A 24,966-nucleotide genomic window follows, 5' to 3' on the forward strand; every position below is an offset into this window, starting at 1 on the left:
AAAATAAAACCTATCCCATCACCTTAAATTAAAATGAGCAAGACATAATTCTATTTCCAGCTTACCACGCTACCTGCAGAACAGGCCTTATTATTCACATGGTACTTTACAAGAAGACGACATCATTTCCTTTGAGGTACCCTGCCCATAGCTGAGTACACTACCTTGATCATGGCATCGGTCTCTATTGCATCCTGCTCTTTCTCATCAGACTGTGTGTCATCTTCCTGTAACTCCTCATTGTATTCAGAATCCAGTGCTGGGCCTATGCTGGGCCTCGATGTCTTTACTACCTGAAGTGAGTATGGGGTCAGGTGGGCCTCCCTATTGTAGGCTCTTGTGAAGGCTGCTTTCACCTAAAGAAAAAGAGGTTACCCTTAGTGCTAGACAATTCTTTAACAGTTAAATCCAAGTTTTGAGAAGCCAAGGAAACCCCTTTAAATTATTTGCAAACTAGGTACATACCTAATAGAACTAGAAGTATACTCAGAGACATTCTCTAGAGCCATTCTGTGTATGTGTGTTCCTAAAGACCGCGTATACTAAGAGAGCTTGTGTGTACTAAGCAACCCCACCATTACTAAGGTACATCTCCATTTGTTTTGTTTTATTTTGAGAATTTTGAGCCCACAGCTCAAGAAAAAAAAAGATTAAGAATCAATGGTTCAGCAGAGTGGTTAGCACACCTCTTGAATCCCAACACGCAAGAGGCAGGGGCAGATGGATCTCCGTGTCCAGGGCTAGCCTGGTTGATAGAATAAGTTTCAGGACAGCTGGACTACACAGAGAAACCCTGTCTCAAAAACAGCAAAACCAAAACAAATCAGTGGTTAGTCTATGAATCAACAAATAAGTCAAAAAGAGCTCACTCTAAGATTCACGTTGGCCTTGACTACAAACTACGGAAACTGGCACACATGGCATAGCACATGCCTGTAATCCCAGCAACAAGAGGAGGCGCTAAGGCAGAAGAAGAATACAGGCTCTGGGGTTGCCTGGGCTAAATACAACATGGTAAAGGTCAGCCTGGGTAAACTCGTGAGCTGGAAAGAGACCTCAGCAGTAGAGTACGTGTCTGGTGTGCAGAAGGTACTAGGATCCATCTCTAGTTCTGGGAAAAGAAATTCCGTCTGTTTATCTTTACTATGGTGATAGTGGTTGCTTTGGAGTACTGAGTAACTTTAATAGCCTCAACTTCAAGCTTCAAACGCAGCCGACACTCCAGCAAGGAATGTCAACTGTAACAGTAGCTGAGGCCATGAAGCCAGGTAAAAGTCTAGAGAGGACAGGCCGCAGAGAATGTCCTCTACTATCCATGTGTGCGAGAGTGAGGCTCCAGCACGTGTCCATGTCACATCACTGATGTTCATTACAGACATACTGATACAGACAAGTACCTGTAACAAATAACGGGTCAGCAGGTCGACTAAGAAAGGAAACGTGGTACATATTTACAGTCCCAGAAGCTTTAGGAGTTCAAGGTCAGGCTACAAAGCAAGTTCAAGGCCACCCTGGTAAAAGAAAAACTTATACAAATCCTCAGGCCATGCACACATTCTTACTTTCACCCCTCTATCCCTGCCTCACGCTGGCCCTCAGGCTCCCCCACTGCCCATCAAGAATGGATGCACTTGTAGCTCACACTTGTCCTCTTGCTTTTGCACTCAACTTGAGGTCAAGATAAAAACACAAACACAGTATGGGATCTCACAGTCTTCTCTGACCACTGTCCAGGAAGGTAGCAAACACTCAGGGAGGAGGAACAAACTGTCCACAGTACCCGAACATCCCTCAAGCACTGCTAGCACAGCATGGTCATTTCCAAGAGGCCATGGACAGACAGTGGGCAGTGCATCTTACCTTGGGATCCAGCTTGGAAAAGGCACTGGGCTTCCCCCCCCAGCTGCTAACTTCCATGATATTCTCAAAATCTTCTTTCATCAAATAGTAAGTGTCCATGAGTGTAACAACATGCTGAACCCCTTCTACCCCTTGTGAGGTCAAGGGTCGTACAAGTGCGTCTCTGATGTGTGACAGATAATCCATGTTCACTGTCCTTTTGCTGGAGTAAGTTCTGAAACAAAAAGGACACAAATCTATTTTTAAATCATGTCAGTGGCACCCTGTCTCCAATTGCCCGCATTCCATATTAGATCAACACCAGTGAATCAAGCAGTTCAAGGTTTTATCTTTTAAGCATATAATCATTTTATAACATGTAAGTTATTTCACAGGTCCTTTTAACTATTTTGTCCTCGGAGAACAGCTCTTAGGGCAGCCAAACGGCTCAAGGGGTAAAGGCACTTGCCATACAAGTCTGGCGACCTGAACTGTATCCCTATCCCACAAATGGACCTCCACAAGCACTCAGTAGCATGCAGATCAACACACACAGTAACAATAGCAGAATACTGATTTCAGAATGAGTCACGGAAACAGACACATCATACTACAGAATCAATGGACTGAAATATAAAAAAACCTTTCAGCCAAGTATGATGGTACTTGTTTTTAATCCCAGCCCGTGAAAGAAGGGGCAGGAAGAGCTGTCAGTTCAAGTCCAGTTTGATTTACATAGAGAGCTCCAGGCTACACAAGTTTACAGAGTGAAGAGTGAGTGAGTGTGTGTGTGTGTGTGTGTGTAATTTTTCATTTCAATCGGACCTTGTGAACTGGGAATGCACTTCTATGTGTCCACCCTGCTCGTCCAACCTAACAGCGTTCAGTGGGACATCTAGCACTCCTCCCCAGTGTGCTCGAAGGCAGTTTTCTACTTTGCTCTGTGACTGGAAAACAAACATGATGCTAACTTCCATCTTACTCTAACATGCCAACAATTATATCCCCGTGCTCACCCTTACCATGGTCAGACACACTATTTCCAGTCCAAACTATTAAAGACGTTAGGAGGCAGCAGTGAGATTTCCTTTGATATGTGCCATTCCTGTCCCCTGTGTGAGTGAGTGTTTAATAGCTTTCAGTTTCTGATTGTAAAAGACAAAATTGTACAAAACTACCTCCCTTGTATTTCCTCATGCCTGTACTCTTGAGTCTTCCTATCTAGAGAAAGGTTTTCCCTAAATCTAAGAAAACAGCAAAGACTGTGCATGCAGAGCTGGGAACGGTCTGTGCCATCCAGGGGTGGGGAAACAGGCTCTGGGCTGCTGAGAACTAGTAGAACGTTATCAAGAAATTACTTTCTGGTGTTGAATCCCTTTAATCTCAGTACTCCAGAGGCAGTAGGAGGCAGATCTCTATGTGTTCAAGGCCAGCCTAGTCTACATAGCAAGTTCTAACCCAGCCAGGGCTATACAGAGACACTGTCTCAAAAAAAAACAAAAAATAAATGACTTTTTCCTTCCTAAATATTGTCACTCCTGTAAAAATAACTGAGCCAAGTAATATTTCTAATGGTAACATTCTATCTTTTTATAATTGCTTCTGACTTTAAGCCTAGCAATTTTATGTCCAGGTACTTTAAGCTTGGGGGACCACAGGCTGGGTGTGGAAGTGACACCTAGAAAGCCCAACAAAGCCTAGCGGCTCCTCCATCCCCCATGCCACAGAGCAGCACGTTCAAATCTCCAGGACTCCGACACAAAGGACATGCATCCACTTTACAAAGACCTGGTGACTCCACTGAGCACCTACGTAACACCTCAGGGTGACAATAAATCTGTGGTGTTTTAAGCTATTCTGTGTAGAGCAGCATCAGACAACTACGGGTGGAATCAAAAACTGCTGCTAAGATCTAGGAAGAGGGACTTCACTAGAATTTCACAGGACAGAAATGGCCTCAGCTTTACCCAGTGACCAAGGTGGATCTGGATCAAACAATAACATTCTGGGATCCAGAAATGGAAATAAGATTCTTATAGCCTTCTTGGTTATAAGTCGACCCTTCACATTTTAAAAATTTATAAACTTTAACAAACTGTGACAAACTGAAATGCTTTTGAATTTCTAATCACTTGCAAGTATATTCACTTTCGTTATCCAGTGGTAGTCTCCACATGCCAACCTGTGTTCCCTATCTCAGGTGACTAGGTCAGCTTCCTAGTAAAACAGGTAAAATCCAACTCATTTCTTTATGAATACTTCAGTTTTTCATAGTAACTATTCTGAAGCAAGGAAGATATTCCACTAAAAATAGACACACTTCCAGTAACAACCAACAACAGCAGACCTCAGATGTACACACACTGAAAATGTATCCGTCTCAAATCACAAGACAGATGCTGCCTGGCTGCTTCTAAACCTTCATGCTGGTAACAGAGGACAGAACTCAGGCCAAATGGCAGGAACTTACGAGGGATCATTTAGCTGATGAGCAACAAAATCTAAACTAGAACACCCACCTTTAAGCACATGCTATCTTATGGGATAAAGACTAATGCACCTAATGCACCTACTAACAAAATGGCAGGGGGTGCGCTACTTCTGCTCACCTAAGACTCATGTGCAAGGCCAGGTCCTGAACAATCCGATCATGTTTGCCTGTAGATGAGTGCTTCCCCAGCCAGCTTGGGAAGCTCGGAAACTGAGTCATGTAGCCTCTCATCAATTCTCCAGGAAGAACACTAGCATAAATAGCCTGGGAGGAAAGAGGAAAAAAAAAATCAAACATAGTCCAGAATTTAAATTTGGTATAAGGCTATTTCTTTGGCAGCTCTGCATCCTCACTGTGAGGTATAAAGAGTAGAAACAATCCAACTGTAGCATTTGAGGATGAGGTTAATGCAAAGTGGTTTGTAATAGAAAAAGTCATTACAATGCAGCTCTCCTGAGTGAATGCTGGATGCCTTGATGATGGTCTCTACGAAGAGAGATCAAGCATACATAGCATGCATACACACACACACACACACACACACACACACCTCCTGCTTTGTGATGCCTTGTGCCACGGCAGCATTCTGCAAGCAAGCTACCAGACACAAGCTCCTCATCTCCCAAAACTGTGAGCTCAATAAACTTCTTTTCTTTAAATCTCACCCAGCTTGTGGGCAGTGCATTATAGCAAATGAAAAAGGACCAGCAGTCTATAGAGGAAGAAATGGCCTGCTGCCTACAGTTCACTCGCTCCCTGTCCAAATTACAGGTATAGGAAACTTCTCCCATAGAAAATGAGAAAATAATGACTGGGGAGACAGTTTAGGTAAAGCACTTGCCATCCAAGCATGAAGACCTGAGCTAGATCCCTAACAGCCATGGGAAAAAACAGGCATTTATACTGCTCACTAGTAACCCCAACAGTGGGGAGAAAACAAGAGGATCTCAGGGACTCAGTGACAGGCCACCCTAGCCTAATTAAGTTCCAGGCCATCAAGACAGTCTGTCTCTATTTCATGGGGCTGGAGAGATGGTTCAGTAAGAACATGTACTGCTCTTCCAGAGGAACCTAATTTAGTTCTTGGCATCCACACTGGGCAGCTCATCACTGTCAATTTCAGGAAGATCCAATATATCATCTGCCTCCATGGATGGGTACCTGCACTCACATGCACATGTGCACACAACTTCAAACTCAGAGACCTGTCTGCCTCTGATGGGATTAAAAGTAAAAAGTATTCTTATTTAAATTTTGTGGTATATTTACATGTGAGTGCACATAGAGATGGAACCCAAAGCCTTATACATGCAAGACCACTCACCTGTGCCCACAGCTCTGAAGGCTGTGTCGATTTAGCAGCATTGCTGGTCTGAGTAACAAAGATCTCCAGGAAGTATGTGGCCCCCTGGGTTTTTCTTTTGTTTTATGAGGCAGAGTCTTGATATGGAGCCTGACTAGCCTAGTATTCACTCTGTAACCCAGACTGGTCTCAGACTTATGGCAGTCCTCCTGTACAGGGCTGTGTACACTTGGCCTTGCCTGTCCTCTTAATTACATCCATACATTTGCTTGAAAATGAGAAAATGATGCCTCATTCTTGAAGTACAGTGTCAGGAGCCATAATGGGACACGCTAGTAACTAGCAGGTGATCATCCTGAAATGCTTGCCTTGGATTATTATATAATCTGCGACAAGTGTGCCCCATTCAGCAAAGCTATAAGGAACTTATTTTGGGAAAGATTCCTGCTATTAATATGGTTTTCCTATTATTATTATTATTATTATTATTGAACAAATGTAACAATCACTAAGCAATAGCACACCCCTTTGGAGCAGATCTCTGCAGATCCATGAAGATGTACTGTTTTGTGGTGATGCTATATAGACAAATAGATGACTTCTTAAGTCTTAATGATGATCCTATAAGAATTCCTAAAATTATATCAGTGATTACTAACCTCTTTTATAGTGGGACTGCTATTATGTCCCTTTCTGATAGTCAAAACTGCAATGAGAACTCTGCCAGTCCCCCAAGTGTCACCAGTTAATTGTTCTTCGATAGTAACCAGACTTTCTCCTATTCAGAGCATATTCCAAGAGGTTGTAAAACAATTAACCCAAGGTCACTAAAAGGGAACTCACAGTTTATTATAGGTGCTAGGACAGAAGAGAAAATATTGCTTGGGTTTATCTATACAAAACTTCACTAATTTCTTAGTTATAGTTTTAAACCTTCAGTGAACCTGTGGAGCTAGACAGGTGATGGATGTTTAGCCAGATAACTACTCCTAGTGGATATGCATGTAAACATTCTCTGTTGTAATCTTCTATTTCAATTTATGATTTGACTTTTGGTGTGAACTTGTGATGAACTTTGTAGCTTGTGATTATGTATTCTGAAAGATGTGTAAGTACTGAGGACAAAGAGATGAAAGGCAGATACAATGGAGAGATAGAATAGAATTTTTTGCCTTTCCCCACTTAGAGTAGTATATAGAATAGAATTTTTCCCTTTTCCCAGATAGAATAGAAGTTTTCCTTTTCCCCACTCAGGACCTTTCCACTTTTCCCCTTAGATAGCTTTCATAGGAAACTTTTTACACTTAGTAATAAACTCTATAATCACTTCTCTAAGTGTCTTTTCTTCCTGCAACTTCATACTAACAGGCATAAGTTAGAGCCCAGCAGTTCCTGCTGAGATAGTACAAAGGCTATTTACTTAATCCTTTGCTGTTTTTCAGATGAGGTGCTAAGTGCCAGAAACTGCAGTTTCTAGCCTCAGAAGTATCACAGAAGGCAGGTCAGCAACAGTAGCATAGTAACTTTTATTATACAGCAACCGTAAACATCTCGTAAGTCCTACCGCCACCCCAACGCTCTTCCCCCTCCACTGCCTCAAGAAGAACTGACAAGAAGGAGAAGACTTCTCCCTCAAGCCGGGGCTGGCCCCCAGCAGTACACATATTTTCTATATATATTTTTAAAACAGAGTATATATATAAAAAAAAACAAATATGGAAATATTTATATTAGATAAAATAACATAGATTGTGTGTGTATGTGTGGGAGAGAGAGAGAAAGAAAGAGAGAGAGACAGAGAGAGAGAGAGAGAGAGAGAGAGAGAGAGAGAGAGAACAACAAAAACAAACCTAACTAGAGGAACCACAAGAATCTTCCTTTTACAGCTAAAGCAGACCCCACACTTACCTGTGTGGGCAGAAGATTCCAGTTTTGCTTACTCCGGATCTGACTGTCCACTAAATCACCATCGCATATGCTATCTGCTGCCCGGCTTAAAAGCATCAAGTGCTTTTTCATGTCACCCCTGCAGAGAAGAGCCAGTCTGGTTACACCACTGTCCGTCCACTCCCAGGCAAGAACCTGGTCTGTGTGGTGCTAGAGAGCCCTGATCCTGCCCCTCACTGCCCTCAATGCTCACCCTGCAGCCACAGGCTTTACATGGAGGTAGTTCTCCTGGACAAAGAGGGGTGCTATGGAATAGTCATGGAAAAAGAGATCCGATTTGTCCATCAGTGACATGTGTGCAGTCTCCTCTCCAGCTGCAAACACTTTCCGGGCGACATCAAATGGGCCCTGCCAAGAAGGGGCAGAGAATGACTGAATGACCAAAACCTAATACTGATGAGGTAGACACTGGAGCAACAGGCACCTCCACTGTCTGCTGAGGAGAATGATATGGCACTTTAGGAGTCCCAAATGACCTAAAGTTATGTTTACACAAAATCCTGCACATAATTTTATAGCACTTTATCACAACTGTGGAATCTTAGTACTAAGATATTTCTTCCAGTAACTGAATGGTAAATAATTGATATGTTTCAGGCCTTGGACTCAACAATTTTAATAAAAAATATCAGCCAGGAATGTTAGGACACCCCAGTAATCCTAGCACTTGGGAACGAAGTTCAACGCTAGCCTCAGCTACATACTGAGCTTCAGGCTGCTCAGCCGAGCTATCAGCAATACAATCTCAAAAGACCAAACAAACAAGGGGGACAATTCATTAAAGGACATGACGGGGCCTTAAACATATACAAATGCACTCTACTGTGTGAAAGAAGTCAATCTCCGAAGGCTACATACTATATGATTTCCACTATATGACACTCGGGCAAAACCATGGTGGTTATGGGGGGCTAAAGAGGAAGGAGAGGGGCTGGAGAGATGGCTCAGCGGTTAAGAACACTGACTCCTCTTCCAGAGGTCCTGAGTTCAATCCCTAGCAACCACATGGTGGCTCAAAACCAATAGTAATGGGATCCAATGCCCTCTTCTAGTGTGTCTGAAGACAGCGACAGTGTATTATGTACATAAATAAATAAATCTTTAAAAAAAAAAAAAAAGAAGAAGAAGGAAGGATAATGAGTCTGAGCACAGGGAAACTACTGTAGGGTTCTTCAATGGTAGAGGCACACCACTGTCCACCTGTCAAAAAACCCAAAATGTGCAGCAACAAGCATGAGCCCTAGTGAACTATGATATGTCCAGTGTAGATTCAGAAACTGAAACTCTGGTGCAGGATGCTGAATCACAGTGCACACTGGGGTAGCCTGCCTCCTAGTACATTTTGCTGCAAACTTAAAACTACTTCAAAAGCTATAGTAATCATTCCTTTTTTTAAAAAAAGCTAACTGACCATTCTTCTATCTATAATTTTGGACTAGTGAAACAAAACAGAGGCAAGTGATAGAGACCTCTAGCTTTGGGAGTTAAGCTAAACCACTTGAAACAGAATTCCCAATAGTACAACCACGCAGGCCACAAATGCATGCAGAAGCTCCACTGGAAAAACTGCTCTCAGTGATGAAACACAGGACTCATTTAAAATATCACCTTTTCAAAAATCTGTAAAAGATGGCTGTGCTTGAGAGAAGCTCACTGTCTACAGGTCTGACAAGTCTGTGAGCCAAGCAGTACGTCAAGAGATACATTATGTCTACAAAGCTAACAGAAGGAAGCAGGGCAAGAAACGCTAACTTCATAACATAACTAAAAAGAAACATTTTACCAGTCTGATATCCTTCTTGGCCCTCTGAGAATCGGCCTTGGCTTGGTCATAGGATAGGGCCTTACTTTGTGCACACCACATACTGAGATTGTGTAAAACCTAGAAGAAACATAAAGAAGTCAATGCCAGGTTGAGAAATGGCCGCTCTTCTCCAATCCTGTGCAAGTTTCCAGAGTGGGGGCTAAAGTACTGACAACAGCCAAGAGCTGGGGCTGGCTCAGCCGCCCTCCCGTCACCCACATGCACCTCAGGACCATCTGTAACTCCACTTCCAGGGATGCTGTCGCCCTCTTTGGCCTCTGCCAATCTAGGCACACAAGTGGTGTGTGACATAAATACAGGCAAAATACCCATACACATAAAATAATAAAATTAAATTTAGAAAAGTAACAACTTCCCCAAAACATATATCTAACTCACCTGTCTGACATCTTGATTAGCTCCCAAAATTATTTCATTCATAGCTGGAGGGGGGATCTTTAACCCCTCTTTAAATGCAATAGACAGCATTGCACTCTGAAATTAACAAACAAGGAAAATGTCACTGACATTATTTTACACACATCATCTGCAATTCTCTAAGTATTTATGAGATACTTTTAAAACTTGACCCTGAGCTGGGCATGGTGGTTCAAGCCTTCAATCCCAGCACTCGGGAGACAGAGGGAGGAAGATCTCTATTGAGTTCCAGGCCAGCCCGCTCGATGGTGAAGAGTTACAAACAGCCAGGGCTACACAGAGAAATCCTGTCTTGAAAATAAATTGACCCTTGAGTTTTCAGTTAGCAATCATCATATCTTAGATAAATCTCACTGGCTACAACACTGACAGTGCCTAAAGTTAAAATCAACCTTTATATAAATATAATAATATCATTTAAAAAATATTCTGGGCCAGTGTGCAGGCTAGTTTTGTGTCAATCTGACACAAGCTATCTGACAAGAGGAAAAACTGACTGAGAAGAGCCTCCATAAGATCAGGCTGTAGGCAAGCCGGAAGGGCATTTTCTTAATTAGTGATTAGTGGGAAAGGGTGCAGTACTCCTGAGCTGGTGGCCCTGGGTTCTATTAGAAAGCAGGCTGGGCAAACCACGGAGAACTCATTCAGCAGCACTCCACCATGACCTCTGCATCAGCTCTGGCCTGTTTGAACGCCTGACTTCCTGACTTCCTTTGGTGGTGAACACAGATGTGGAAGCCTAAGCCAAATAAACCCTTTCCCCGTCAAGTTGTCTTGTCATGGTATTTCATCATAGTGACAGCAAGATGGCTCAGTGGGTAAAGACACTTCCCATCATGCCTGGTACCTGAGACTGATCCTAGAGCCCACATAGTAGGAGAGAACTGACACCCAAAAGATGCCCTATCACCTCCACATGTATATCCTATTGCATATGCATAAGCACACATGTGTATGCTTGTGAACACACACACCCAAAAAAATTTTTTTAATTCTTTGTAATTACAATCATCATACCTTAATCTGTTCAACGCGAGGTCTTTGGAAACGAAGATCAAAACAATAATGAACCAATGAACGAATTTTGGGGTGGTTTCTATCATTGCACATACAAATGATGGGAATTTTAGTATGCTTTATCAGGCCTATTAGCTCCTGAAAGGCAAATTTAGAACATAAAAATAATTATTTTTAAAAAATAACAGATATTCAATATATTTTAGTTGTTTTTTTTTTAAAAAAAGCTCTCAACTGCTACAATTATCCACGCACATAACTGTTATTTTCTTAATCTAAAAGCCACAGTGCGTGTTACCTGAACTCCGCCCCTGTCCTCGTTGCCTGCCATGCCATCGACCTCATCCATGATGAGAGCATGCCTCGCACTCACGGAAGACGCTGCTCCACCTGATCAGGGGGAGACAGGACAGCAAGTAATAGTCAGCACACATTTAAATTCCAACGGCTCCAGGAATTAAGCCATAAAAACAAATTCTCCCAGCCCTTCTGCATTCCCAGTTATCTCTTCCCCGCAGTTCGCTAAAGTCCATGTAGAGATAGCCAATATGTGTTCAAAACCTGTGTGCATAAAAATATGTACCTTGTGGTTTTTTTACTTAATAAATTTTGGTCATTGATCTGTTTCCATCTATCCATCCATCAATAATACTTCTCTTCTTTTTAAGATTTATTTTATATATATAGGTGTTTTGTCTGCACACCAGAAGAGGTAATGTCCACCCCCAGTAACACTTCTTTTTTAATGTAATTTAATATTCTCCTTTAAGATGCATAATAATGTAGTTTATTGATGAGATATGCCCGGTGGTGGTGGCGCACGCCTTTAATCCCAGCACTTGGGAGGCAGAGGCAGGTGGATTTCTGAGTTCCAGGCCAGCCTGGTCTACAGAGTGAGTTCCAGGACAGCCAGGGCTACACAGAGAAACCCTGTCTCAAAAAACAAAACAAAAAAAAAAAGATTGATGAGATATTAAGATGCTTCCAAGCTTTTATATCAAACTAAATATTTATATCTAAATATCCCCATATGTGCACATGTATCTATATGAGAGAATAATATGTGTGCCTTCATATCTGTATTTTTGCCTGTATAGTGAGAGCACGTGGTATGTGCATGTATGTCTGTATATATGTGTTTGTGTACATATGTATGCATGTGTATATGTCTAAATGTATATGTACATGCATGTCTGTATGTGTATATATGTATGTCTGTATGTGTATGTATAAATCATTCTGTACATATTAAAGTATAATGACAGTTAAATTCTAAAAATTGACATTTATAGATTAGAAATTATGTATGATTTAGATTTGAGGAAAAATGTCAGACTGTTAAAGAGTTGTATTAATTAATACTTCCCCGAGCCATGTACAGGAAGCAATATGGAGAGACTGATCATTCGGTACAGTATCTGCCTTGCAAACAGAAGAACCTGAGTTCAAAGCTACAACACACATAATAAACCTTGGGTGTGGTGATATGCACACATCTCACACCCACACACTCACATACATATACCGAGAGAGAGAGAGAGAGACAGAGAGAGAGAGAGAGAGAGAGAGAGAGAGAGAGAGAGATGGGGGGGGCGCATTTTCTGAGCAATTTCTTTCAAAAACTCATTTCTAACACTCAAAGTACCACAGTTCTATGTAACTCTCCTTAGGCATGTGGACCCTTACCTGCTACATCTTCATGTCCCCCATGAAATCAGCCCTTCGGGACCACTAGCTGCAACCTAACCTCCCACAGCAATCATCTTCTAGCTCCAAACAGGCCCTTCCATTCTTCAAGGCTCTCTGAATGAATTCAGATTCATTTTTACTGGTAGATTACATAATGTCCCGTACACGATTTCCTCCTCAGCCACAGGCCTACGGTCTCAAGTGGAACAGTGTACTTCACTTTCCCCACTCTCCTTTACAAGATTCACCTATGAATTGTCTAACATCACATACAAAATAAAAACTATGTGTATGCACACATTTGTATCATCACAGTCTCAGAAACCTCTCAGACCATAGTGCATAACTAATGCTCCAGAAGAGTTCTGCCAAAGGCCTCTGCTGTCTCGATGCCTCAGGACGCTCACCACACAGGAGCGCTCATTACAGAACACTGAAGCAACTTGTTCTTCTTAGACCACATCTATAGCCACAGTTCAAAAAGGGCACGTACTTGTATAAAAGCCTTTGATGCTGGTGTTGTTCAATGACTCAGCAACAACTGCTTTCAAACTGTTCTTACTCCGAGTATCACTTGCATTTAGTTCCACGTAACTGTAGCCCAATTCCTAGTCAAAATATTAAAACTCATTAATATCACGGTGCAAACGGTCCTGGGCAGCAGTTAACTAAGGAACACAAAAGTCCCAAAGTCACATTAAAAATGAACAAAAATATTAAGTATGATATCAAAAGGCAACAAATCTAATGTCTCCATAGCATTAGAGATTCTTCAAACACCACACAGACACACAACACACACAGGAGTTTAGTCTTAAAACCACAGCTGGTAAGCTATGTACGGTGGCTCATGCCAGGTTATTAAACTACCTGCCTATATCATAGTGGGTATATTCAAATAACCCTTACTTAATAATGGCTGTCTTAGTTAGGGTTTCTCTTGCTTCGATGAAACACCATGACTACAAAGCAAGCTGGGGAGGAAAGGGTTTATTTGGCTTACACTTCTGTATCACTGTTCATCACTGAAGGAAGTCAGGACAGAAATTCAAACAGGGCAGAATCCTGGATTCAGGAGCTGATCCAGAGGCCATAGAGGGATACTGCTTTCTGGCTTGCTCAACCTGCTTTCTTATAGAACGCAGATATCACCAGCCCAGGGGTGGCACAACTCACAGTGGCTGGACATTTCCCCATTGATCACCAATTGAGAAATGCCTTACAGCTGGATTTCATGGAGGTATCCTTCCTCTCTGAGGTCTGGCTTTGTCAAGTTAACACAAAACCAGCCAGTACAGTGGCCCTAGAGAAGAGGGAGGAGGAAAGAAGGGTGCCAGGACACAGGAGGACAGACTACCTGTATGAAGTGGCAATGCTGCAGGGCACAGAAGGAAAGCATGGTACACATGGTACCACCTGCAGCCACAGCATCTACTGGGCAGTAGTAACACATCCTCTACCTATAAGGGAAAATGAATGTTTTTATAATAGCCAATAGAATAACGGGTTTGAAGTGTTTGGGTTTTTTTTTTTAATTTTCTTTAGTTTTTGAAGAAGACTTATCTCTATGTGTCCTGGAACTCACTATGTAGACCAGGCTGGCCTTGAATTAACAGAGATTCACTTGCCTCCTCAATGCTAGGATTAGAGGCATGTACCACCACACCCAGACAGAATAATAGCATTTTTTTTTTTAAGTGACAAGCATCACTAAAGCCAAAGAAAATTCTAAAGTTTGACTTTAGAAAAATAAACACTTGCCAGGCAGTGGTGGCGCACGCCTTTAATCCCAGCACTTGGGAGGCAGAGGCAGGTGGATTTCTGAGTTCGAGGCCAGCCTGGTCTACAGAGTGAGTTCCAGGACAGCCAGATCTACACAGAGAAACACTGTCTCGGAAAAAAAAAAAAAAAACACTGCAGGTTAACGCACGCACGCACGCATATTATAAATTAAAACAATGTAGCTAGTGGGACGACTCAATAGATAAAGTCATCCCACACACTGCACCTGCATGAGGACCTGAGTTCTGATCCCCAGCACCCATGGGAAAGCCAAGCATGGCAGTGCAATAGAAGAGGACACACAGGAGGATGCTGGAGCCTCACTCCCTGACCAGCCAACTTAGAAGAAATGGGAAGCTCCAAGGTCAACTGCGGTGGAGGACAAGACCTGAGATCCATCCACCTCTGGACTGAACATGTACACACACACACACACACGCACACGCACACGCATGAGCTGATCACTGCACTATGACAGGGCACCCACCTGACACACAAGAGAAGCTGTAGTGGTTTTGCCAACACCTGGAGGGCCAGACAGCAAAGCTGCCTTGAAACTGGAGCCATCATCTTTGGTGGCAGGTTTGCCAAACTTTGCTGCTAGGGAAGAGAAGTTCCAGAACATTAACATACACCATCTTCAGACACTCCAAAGCAGAAGGAACCATTCATGAACTGCCCAAGAGCATCCCAAACCAGAGAGGAGAGTGAGGACCTACTGCACTACCAAAAGCAAATTGCACATGTACTGGGGCTGTGGGCTACTGTGCCAGTGCTTACCTCAGCTTCTTCCAGTCTCCTGAGGGCCCTGAGCATCCCTTCTCACACAGGCCTTCAGACATGGGGGTTAGTCATTCTTCCAGCACAATACCACTCCCATCTCCCTTAACCCAGCTGTCTGCTACTGGGGCTCTAAGTCCCCTTGAGGGCTGAGCACTCACATCCTCTTCCCTGACCACACACCAGCACTCCCAGGGCTAGCCCCCTGTACTTACCCTACAATAGTACTTGCATTTTACAATAGTACACGCATTTTAACAGCTGGTTCATAATCTCCCCCACTCTCTGGGGCTCCTAAAGGGCCTGCTTTGTCCACAGAAGCACCACCAGGGCCTAGAGCACTTGGGCTCTGAACAAGCCTCAATAAATGCTTGCTGACAGGCAAGTCACCCATGCATACAACTGAGCATTACATGTTGACAGACACACATAAAAGGACTAAAGTTGTGAACTCACCATGTTTTTTCTCATCAGGAGAACTCTTGTGCCAGTTTCTGAGCCAGCGCAGCAGTTTGTTGGCACAGCTCTGGTCGCCCTGCTGTCCAATTATGCTCTTGAGTGAGGTGGGCTTATACTTATCCACCCAGAGCAGGCACTCCTCTTTGTCGCCACCGAGGCTGCCGTGCGGCTCCTTGACATCCTGGCCCCTCAGACACACACTTGGCTCCTTCTTTATTGCCTTCACAGGACTGTTCTTTAAGGGAGTCAGCTTGCTCTTCTTAGACTCTGACTCCTTCTTGGTTGGACTAATTTTTCTTTTCCTTTGGTCATTTTTTTGGGGTGTTCGCTCCAATTTAGACTTCTCTTTCATTATCTAAAGAGGAAATCAAAAAGCCGGATCAACACAGAAGACTTCTCTCCTGCGGCACATTCCCACAGGCAAACTGACAGAGCCACTGTGAGCCAGCTAGGCTGCTGTCACAATGGACTCTTAGTGTCTGCAGTCACCACTTTCCAAACTTCACAAACATTAACAACATGCCCAGAAAGCCAATACAGTGATCATTAAAAAAAAAAAAGGCTCATGAGGTAGACAACTTGTTTTAAAGCTTCTTGACTACATAAAACAAATGTCTCCTCAAAAACTTATATATACAAAGTCAGAGCAGCACTGTATTATATGGCATACATACACATTACAGCCACAAAATGGTAGAGCCCAAACACCCACTGGGGAACTGAGGATACACAGAAAATGACTGAGATCCACCCAATGGGACATTATTCAATTGTAAAAAGGAATGGATACTAATATATACTACAACTTGGTTTGCCTAGAAACCATTATAGAAAGTAAAAAGGCTAAAACCAGAAAATTCTACTTATACAAAATGTCCAAAATAAGTAAATCCTTAAAACAGAGCATAGTAACCACCAGGCAGAGGGTGTGACAAGAGATTATGAATAAGTATAGCATTTCTTTTTGGAGGTAATGACAGTGTCTGGAATCAGATGCAGTAACTGAGTCAACAAGATGGCTCAGAGGGTAAAGGCACTTGCCACCAAGTCTACTGACCTAAGTTCAATCCTAAGAACCCTCAATGTGAAAGGACAGAACTAACTCAAGCAAGCTGTCCTCTGACATCCACATGTACACTGTGTGCCCAGACAAACAAATATATATAATCAATAATAAATAAACGTAATTCTTAAATTTGATGTACATTGGTATTTTGCCTCCATATGTGAGTCAGATGCCTGGAGCTGGAGTTACAGACAGTTGTGAGCTGCCATGTGAGTGCTGGGAATTGAACCTGGGTTCTCTGAAAGAGGAGCCAGTGCTTTTAACTGCTGAACCATTTCTTTAGCCCCCTAAATAAATGCAATTTTTTAATTAGATAGTAATGATCACTGCACAGGTATGAATTATGTTTTCTAAAAAGTCAACTTTAAAGAATGTAAATAATACCTTAAGTTCTAAAGCAGTTAAATGCCTTCTAGTAATGCTAGAACTGATGGGTAACTCGTCAGGGAGGAGGCTTCTGGAGATACAAGATAACTGTCGATTCAGGAAGTTGTAAATTATAGAGCAGAAAGTCCTCTCACTCACGGAGACCAGCAGACACTATCCCAACCAAGTGATCAAGACATATCAATATCAAGTACGTGAGACACACTGAGCAGGACACAGTACCATATTCTTCCCAAACCGGGTAACAACATCTAATTGTGAGAAACATCACACAATACTACGACAGACATTCTACAAACAACTGACCAGAAGAGACCAAGGAAACACAGGACTACCTTAGGCTGGAAGAGGCTGAGGCAGCGCAAGCCAATAGAGCCCTGGAGCCGAGAAAGGACACCAGGGACCAAGATACGTCATGTGTATACACTGCACCTGACCGTAGAGGAGCAGCAATCATTCCCTGCTTCTTACAACTCCACCATGGTTACAGAACACACTTCATTCCTGGGACTTTTCTACTGGAATAAACTGGGAGGACCACCTAGTCACACTGGTGACAGTCTAGGGTCCATAATCTTGGCATGCAGTCAGACAGTGGGATGGATGTGACAGTATTGGTGGATGTGAACACAGACAATGGAAGGGCTCAGAAGTCCTGTCAACTTGATAGACTAAGCCCATTCTGCCCATAGCTTAGCTATATGTATGCCAACTCTTTCTTCTTTTTTTTTTCTTTTCCCTTTGTTACAGAGATTGGCTTCTGTCATAATTGAAAAACTCCTAATAAAGTTTTCACTAAAGATGCTAATAAACTCCTCTTTTAAAAACAAAAAAACAGAAAACAAAACTTTTAGGCAGTAACATTAACAATAAAGACAATGCAGAAATACAGAATATTGGCTAAAGACACAGTTCAGCAGTTAAGAACACAAACTTCTCTGGCAGAAAACCTGAGTTCAGTTCCCAGAACCCATGTCAGGTGACTCACAACTGCCTTTAACTCTAGTTCCAGAGAACTGATGCCCTCTTCTGGTCTGTGTGGGTACTGCATTCATGTGTACATACCTCCCACCCCCAAACACACACACACACACACACACACACACACACACACATATACACACACACACACATATAGACATAGAAACAAAATAGTTTTTAAATTGAGGACAGGTGTGGTGGCACATGCCTTTAATCCCAGTATTCCAGGGGTCGAGGCACTCGGATCTCTATGAGATGGAGGCCAACCAGGTTGGTATACATCAAGTTCCATACCAGACAAGTTAAGTCAAATTTTTAAGCTTTTAAAAAAAAGAAAGGCAAGTATAATGAGTGGATATGTCATTTACAGCACACTATTCCTTAGCCCATCCCTCCCTCCTCCACAGAAGATAAAGAAATACTAAAGACAGGCAGCCCGGTCAGAAGGAACTATGGCAAATTTGTCCGTGGTACGTGGAGTCTGCCCACCTAGCCAGCAGCACAGTCTATGACTCATCTCCATAAGACAAGAGCTTCTGCTGGGCGGTGGTGGCGCACGCCTTTAATCCCAGCACTTGGGAGACAGAGGCAGGAGGATTTCTGAGTTCAAGGCCAGCCTGGTCTACAGAGTGAGTTCCAGGACAGCCAGGGCTACACAGAGAAACCCTGTCTCGAGAAAAAAAAAAGAAAGAAAGAAAGAAAAAAGACAAGAGGTTCTATACACCAATAAACCTGTTTGTCGTACACACCTCAGCCTCAGCAGCTATTTCGTACTTGGATTTCTTGCCTGGCATAGTTCGAATCAGATCCAACAGGCCGTCTTCATCAAGGATTTTTGTTCCCAGAGCTGCTGCCTGTTGATTAAAATAAAACTCATCAGAACTGTATTCAAAACATTTCTTTCTGTAGCGGAAAATCATTTTAAGGCCTACTGGTAGATGAAGAAATACACTGTAAACTAAATAATGCTGCAATTTATTTTTAATTATTTTTAAGATTTATTTTATTACTTTGCATGTTTAAGTGTTTTGCTCATGTGTATGTCTGTGTACCATGAACGGGGCTTCAGGTTCCCTGGAACTAGAATTATCAACAGTTGTAAGTGCCATGTGGGTGCTGGGAATTGAACCCAGGTTCTCTCCAAGAGCAACAAGTGCTCTTACCTGCTGAGTCCCAACACTGGAATTTAAAAGAAAAAAAAAATCACCAGAAAGTCATCAGTAAGGATGAAATCCAGTAATGTATACATGAATTATGAAAGAGATTATAAAGCTAGTTGTCCTAGCTGTAACTCTGCTGTTGACTTTTCAGTTTGAGGTGTACGGTAAATTACGTTAAAAATATAATTGAGGCTGGTCGGTGGTAGCACAGGCCTTTAAATCCCAGCACTTGGGAGGCGTAGGCGGGTGGATCTCTGAGTTCAACATCTACAGAGCAAGTTTCAGGACAGCCAGAGCTACACAGAGAAACCCTGCCTCAACCCCCCACCCCCAAAAAAAAGGAAAGGGGAGGGGGTAAATATAAATAAATATATAACTGATAATGAAAGTACCAAGTCCGATGTGAAGCTCCAGCCTCAGAATGGCTGTTATAACTGTACAAAAGTTCCTATGGGATGTATAGACTTTGAGTCTGGATAATGTCACTATATAATGCTATTTGCAAATTCTTTACCTACAGTTTAAAAATTACCATTAAAAAGAAAGAAATAGGACTAAGGGTGTGGCTCAGTGTGCTGGGCACACACACGAAAGAGCCTGAGTTCAAATCCCCAATGCCTACAGCAACAACTGTGTATATACTTTTAACTGCAGCTCTATGCAAAGTGGAGATGGAGGTGGCTTCCAGGACACCGACCTTGCCCCAGGTTCCTCTGAGACTATCTCAAAGGAATAAGGTGGACAGTAACAGAAAAAGACATTGTTCTGCCATTGCTCAAGTGTGTGTGCTCGCACAACTTGACCAAGAATGTAGACAAGAGGGAGAGAGAGAAAGGTCATGGTACTGTATTCCTTCAGTAGCAGTACGAAAGAAACAGGCAGGAGGATCCAAGGGTTTAAGACTGGCTTCAGCAATGTGATAAGATCTAAGAAATGAAGGATTAAAGATGTATTTCAATGGTAGAGCACCTTTCTAGCATGTACAAGGGTCTGGGTTCAATGTTTAGCACAGATAGATCAGACAGACAGACAGACAGACAGACAGACAGATAAGTAAGCTCCCAAAGAATGGTATTTTAGGGATGGAGAGATGGTTCAGCAGTTAAGAGCACCGAGTCCTCTTCCAGAGGTCCTGAGTTCAATTCCCAGCATTCACATGGTGGCTCACAACCATCTGTAATGGGATACAAGGCCCTATTCAGATGTGTCAGCGACAGCCTTTTTTTCTTTAAAACAAACAAACAAACAAACAAACAAACAAATGGTATTTTAGTTACAGTTCCTATTACTATGAGAAAACACAACCAAAAGCACTTAAAGGAACTTGCTTTATGTTTCACAGCACAGTATATCACTGAGAAAAGGGAGAAAGACAGGAACTCAAACAGGACAGGAACCTCAAGGCAGAAACTGATGAAGAGGTCATGAAGGGCTGCTGCTTACAGGCTTTCCTCTGACAGCTTGCTCAATCTGCTTTCTTATAGCACCCAGGACCAACAACCCTGACTCGACATCACCCACAGTCATCAATCAAGAAAATGCACCTCAGGCATATCTAGTGGGGGCACTTCCCAGCTGCGCTTTGAGCTGACATAAACTAGCCGGCACAAGTGAGTGGAGAGTAGTGGGGGACGGCATTGCCACCCACACTTCTGTGCTCCTCTTCACCTTTGCCCCCTAGGAAGGAACAAAGGCAGGAGAACCAAAGTCCCGCTAATCCCATCCCACTTATGTCTGACCCAGCGGCAGTCTTCTCCACACCCTCCTGCTAGCAGGAAGGACTCCAGTACATCCATCTCTGAGGGATACTGACTTGCAGCAGGCCCACCCAATCAGAAGCCATGTCAGTCAATGAGGTGTCATCCTAGAGTGTTGATGGGACAGAGCCTGTAAGACTGGTCACAGCTACAATGCCCATCCCCACTGCTCTCTCGTTCCTGCCTGGCAGGCGGCTACCTCACAAGCAAAGGCAACAGGCTTGATGCCTAGAAGGCTGACAGAAGTGGTGCCTGGGACTCTCTGGGTTAGGTTCTCTGGGTCTGCTAAAACATCCCAGTGACTACAGCTTGATAGGGCAAGTTAAACAATTAGTCAGGTATCGTGTTACTTTCCCACTGACCTCTGCTTCTTCCTCACACACTTCCAATAATGAAAAATTAAAATGAGATCTATAGTGGCATGTATCAGAAAACTTGGAACTTAAAAAAAAAAACCAAAACTATATATGTTAACATTTTTTTTTTAGATTTTAAATTAGAATATATAAAGAAAGTCAAGTAAACAGCAACTTTGTTTCAAACTCAATAACCAAAATCCTGTAGTCCCACCAGACAACACAGCATATGGTATGCAGAAAGACAAATCTATAGAGTGAAAAGGCTTTCTCCTCTTCTTTGTTCACAGAAATTCGGCCAAGGGCATCACCACAAACAGCCGCTCTGAGCATGCCACAGCAGGCAGGCAGGCACCAAGGTGAGACGGAGGCAGAACTCACCTTGTCACTCTTGGACTGCCCACCATCCCGGCCCATGATGAGGTAGTTGGTTTTCTTGCTCACGTTTCCTGTTACTTTCCCCCCATAACGTTCAATTAGAGACTTGGCTTCTTCTCGTTCAATGGACTCCAGCACTCCTGTGATCACAAACGTCAGGCCTTCCAAGCAATTTTCAGCTCCCTACAAAACCAAAATGTTCAAGCAGAGAAGAAATTATATGGTAGCTTTCCAAAGAAATATTTGGCAGCCAAGCTGCAGCAAGCTGACTTTTCTCACCCAACATCATAAATAACCCCAGCATGAAACCTGGCTAGCAAATTACAACAGACCCTCAGTGAATCCTGGTGTAAATCCAATGAATTCCATACATAGCTAACATCTAACAGACACCAAAAGAACAAAGAGAAACACACTGTTAACAAAATTACTCACTTGTGCTGTTCTCCATTTTCCATATTTAAATCAATGACTAGCTTTGATACCTTGAAGTAAACAATCAAATGTAACCTGCCCACTGAACCGCCTGCTGCTGCTGCGACAGGCCAGCTTTGGTTCTGGAAAGCTTATCAAGTATGAGCTCTCCCAGTTCCCTGAGAGTAAAGCTGAGAAACTGCTAGAAATATAAAGGTAGGAATGCACCATCCACCCGCACTGGAAAGATAACAGCTAATCTAGAGCTGACCAGGCTTCTCTCTTCCTAAGTCTGAACTGCAACTCTCCACGGTTGCAGATTTTTAAAGTTATAAGAAATCAGATAAATCATACACCCAAGCAAACCGCTTACATACAGAGGACTCGACATGTCGTGCTCTGTATTACTCTGAATAAACTGAGACTGGTAAAGATGGAAAGTCTTGAAAAGAAGCTAAACAAAACTCAACACATGCCCTGATCAGTTCCCTCCACATAAAGAACCTTTCTTGGAAAACGAGAGGAAGGAAACAGTTACTATTCACTCAGAAAGGATGGGGGGCACAGGGAGCTAACAGCACCTCTCAGTCTCTCCATTTCCAGGAGTGAAATGAACTATTAAATTTTCTCAACAACAGACTCCAAATCACCCTGGGAAACTTCACATCAAGAGGCATTTCAAAGTCCAACCTACCATCTCCTGAGTTTCTACCCCTCCCCCATCCATCTACTCCTCCTTTATCTTCAGAAAATGGCAGGCCTCCCATGGATATCAACCAAACACGCCATATCAAGCTGTAGTTAGACAATATTATACTATAATAATATATAATATAATTAATATTATTAGCCTTATATTAAGGCTGAACCAGGCAACTCCAGTATGAGGAAAAGGTCCCAAAATCTGGCAGATGAGTCAGAGACAGTCTCGCCCCCTCCAGTCAGTACATCAGCTGTCTCTCTGTTCTACTCACACTGCTCCTGCCGAGGTCAGTAAGAACCATTAGTCATTTTACTATAGGTAATGGACAAGTCTGTTGGAACTTCCATGACATGACAGACCATACCACTCAGTTGTCCTAAGAATACCTGTTCTCACTCTCCTCTTCTTTCTCTGTGCTTGTGTAAGCAGGCACCCTTTCTCTTTCTCTTCCCCCACCTCCTCTCTCCCTGTAGTGACTTCCCTGGCCAGTGAACTCGCAGCTTCCCAATAAACCTGCCTTTAATATAATCTTAGGAAAAAAAAAAACAAGAATACCCATTCTTGCCTTGCCTGTGCTTCTCTGATGCCATCCGTCAAGACTTTCTCACCTGCGCCTGCTACTCATCAGGCCCACATTGGTGTTCACCCTCCATTTCATAAAGAAGCTGTGATAAGGCCCTCTTCTTGCCAGCCAGGGTTTCTTAGATGACAGTTAGTTCTCCTCCACACTAGCGACATACTGATGCTGCCAAGGTTCACACGCCATCAATCCCACACAGCTACTGTCTACTCAGCATCCCCACACAGATGCCCACATATCTACATCACAACTGAGCCAACATCCAAAACGCTCTGCCTTGATTTACCCAGTTGTTGTCCAATGTGCCATCGCCAGACCATTCCTCACTATACTTCTCACTCCCAATTATCACCAAGTCCTGTATGTTTTTTCTGTTTCACTAAAAACCATGTCACTTGGGACTACAGCAATGACTCAGTGGTTAAAAGCATTGGCCGCTCTTCTAGAGGGTCTGAGGTGGATGGATTCCCAGCATCCACATGGTGGACCACAACTATCTGTAACTTCAGTTTTCAGTTCCAGGGGATCAATGTTCCCACTGGCTTCTGTGGGTACTGCAAGCACATCATGCATGTATGTATGTATGTATGTATGTATATGTGTGTGTGTGTGTGTATACACACACACACACATATACATACATTCAGGCAAAACTCCCATATGCATGAAATAAAACTAAATTAATCTTTCACACATGCGCACATTCTCTTTGGGACTCAGAATATGGCTCTATGGTTAAGTGTTCTTCCAGTGAACCTGGATTTAATTCCCAACACTTCTACTGTCAACAACTCTAGTTCCAGGAGATCCGACACCCTCTTCTGGCCTCAGAGTGCACCAAGCATGTACATGGTGCACAGACATACATGTAGACAAGACACTCTCTCTTTTTTTTTTAAAGACTCTTACAGAGGACCCGAGTTCAACATGTATACTCACACAGTGGCTCATAACCATCAGAACAGTTCCAGAGAACAGTACCTCTGAGGGTAGCAGGTATGCATGTAATACAAACACACATGCAAATGTATATGTTTCTCTACTATAGTATCTAAGAGCACCCTGGACTTTTCTCTCGCAGCACATAACAAAATTACTATCAACTATGAACGCACTTACCATGCTGCTCCTTAAGCTCTGCGTACCACAAAGAACACTGACTTCTCACCAGTGCATGGAAAACACATCCCTTCTCAAGCTACTTACTGTCTAAAGGAAAATGTCCAAGTGTCCATGCCATCAGTCACAACATGAATACAAACATCTAATTCACAAACCAGCGGCTGACATCTTCTGTTAACACTGGCTCATTAGCTCCTTGATGGCATGGCAGTGAATGCACACGGGAACCATGCGGCAGAGTCCGCACAGAGTAGCATGCTCTTTGTGACCCTTACCGTGGGTATTTCTTTGGAGCCCAGAGCTTTGGGACCTTCTCGATTTAAGTAGCTTCGATAAGCTTGATAATGAGCACGCTTCTTTTCAGAATCTTCTGGGCTTACAGACTTTGGGCAGAAGAAAAAAAAGCCATGAAAAATTAAAATATACCTCAAAAAAAATTACAGATAATATTATTTATATATAGTACAGATAGCTTACACATATATATACATGTATGCATATATATACATACAT

At 42.8% G+C, this 24,966-nt stretch overlaps 1 protein-coding gene across 5 annotated transcripts in view; it reads right to left on the reverse strand.

Annotated features, from left to right (window-relative positions):
• Nucleotides 1-24,966, reverse strand: part of Rfc1 (replication factor C subunit 1) — a 77,932-nt gene that overhangs the window by 2,268 nt on the left and 50,698 nt on the right. For 3 of the 5 annotated variants that reach the window (XM_028765252.1, XM_028765253.1, XM_028765251.1), the window contains exons 10-24: nt 24,729-24,836; nt 21,638-21,817; nt 18,733-18,837; nt 15,547-15,904; nt 14,798-14,910; nt 13,022-13,136; nt 11,138-11,229; nt 10,840-10,977; nt 9,784-9,879; nt 9,364-9,462; nt 7,774-7,928; nt 7,542-7,659; nt 4,449-4,594; nt 1,861-2,074; nt 165-356 (exon numbers count right to left, since the gene is read on the reverse strand). In XM_028765252.1, coding sequence (XP_028621085.1) covers nt 165-356; nt 1,861-2,074; nt 4,449-4,594; nt 7,542-7,659; nt 7,774-7,928; nt 9,364-9,462; nt 9,784-9,879; nt 10,840-10,977; nt 11,138-11,229; nt 13,022-13,136; nt 14,798-14,910; nt 15,547-15,904; nt 18,733-18,837; nt 21,638-21,817; nt 24,729-24,836 — 2,229 coding nt within the window. The remainder of the gene's footprint in view (nt 1-164; nt 357-1,860; nt 2,075-4,448; nt 4,595-7,541; nt 7,660-7,773; nt 7,929-9,363; nt 9,463-9,783; nt 9,880-10,839; nt 10,978-11,137; nt 11,230-13,021; nt 13,137-14,797; nt 14,911-15,546; nt 15,905-18,732; nt 18,838-21,637; nt 21,818-24,728; nt 24,837-24,966) is intronic. The other 2 variants (XM_028765255.1, XM_028765254.1) reach the window with 1 other exon arrangement.

Source organism: Grammomys surdaster, unplaced genomic scaffold, assembly GCF_004785775.1.
Source record: "Grammomys surdaster isolate TR1022 unplaced genomic scaffold, NIH_TR_1.0 150, whole genome shotgun sequence".
Classification (NCBI taxonomy): Eukaryota; Metazoa; Chordata; class Mammalia; order Rodentia; family Muridae; genus Grammomys; species Grammomys surdaster.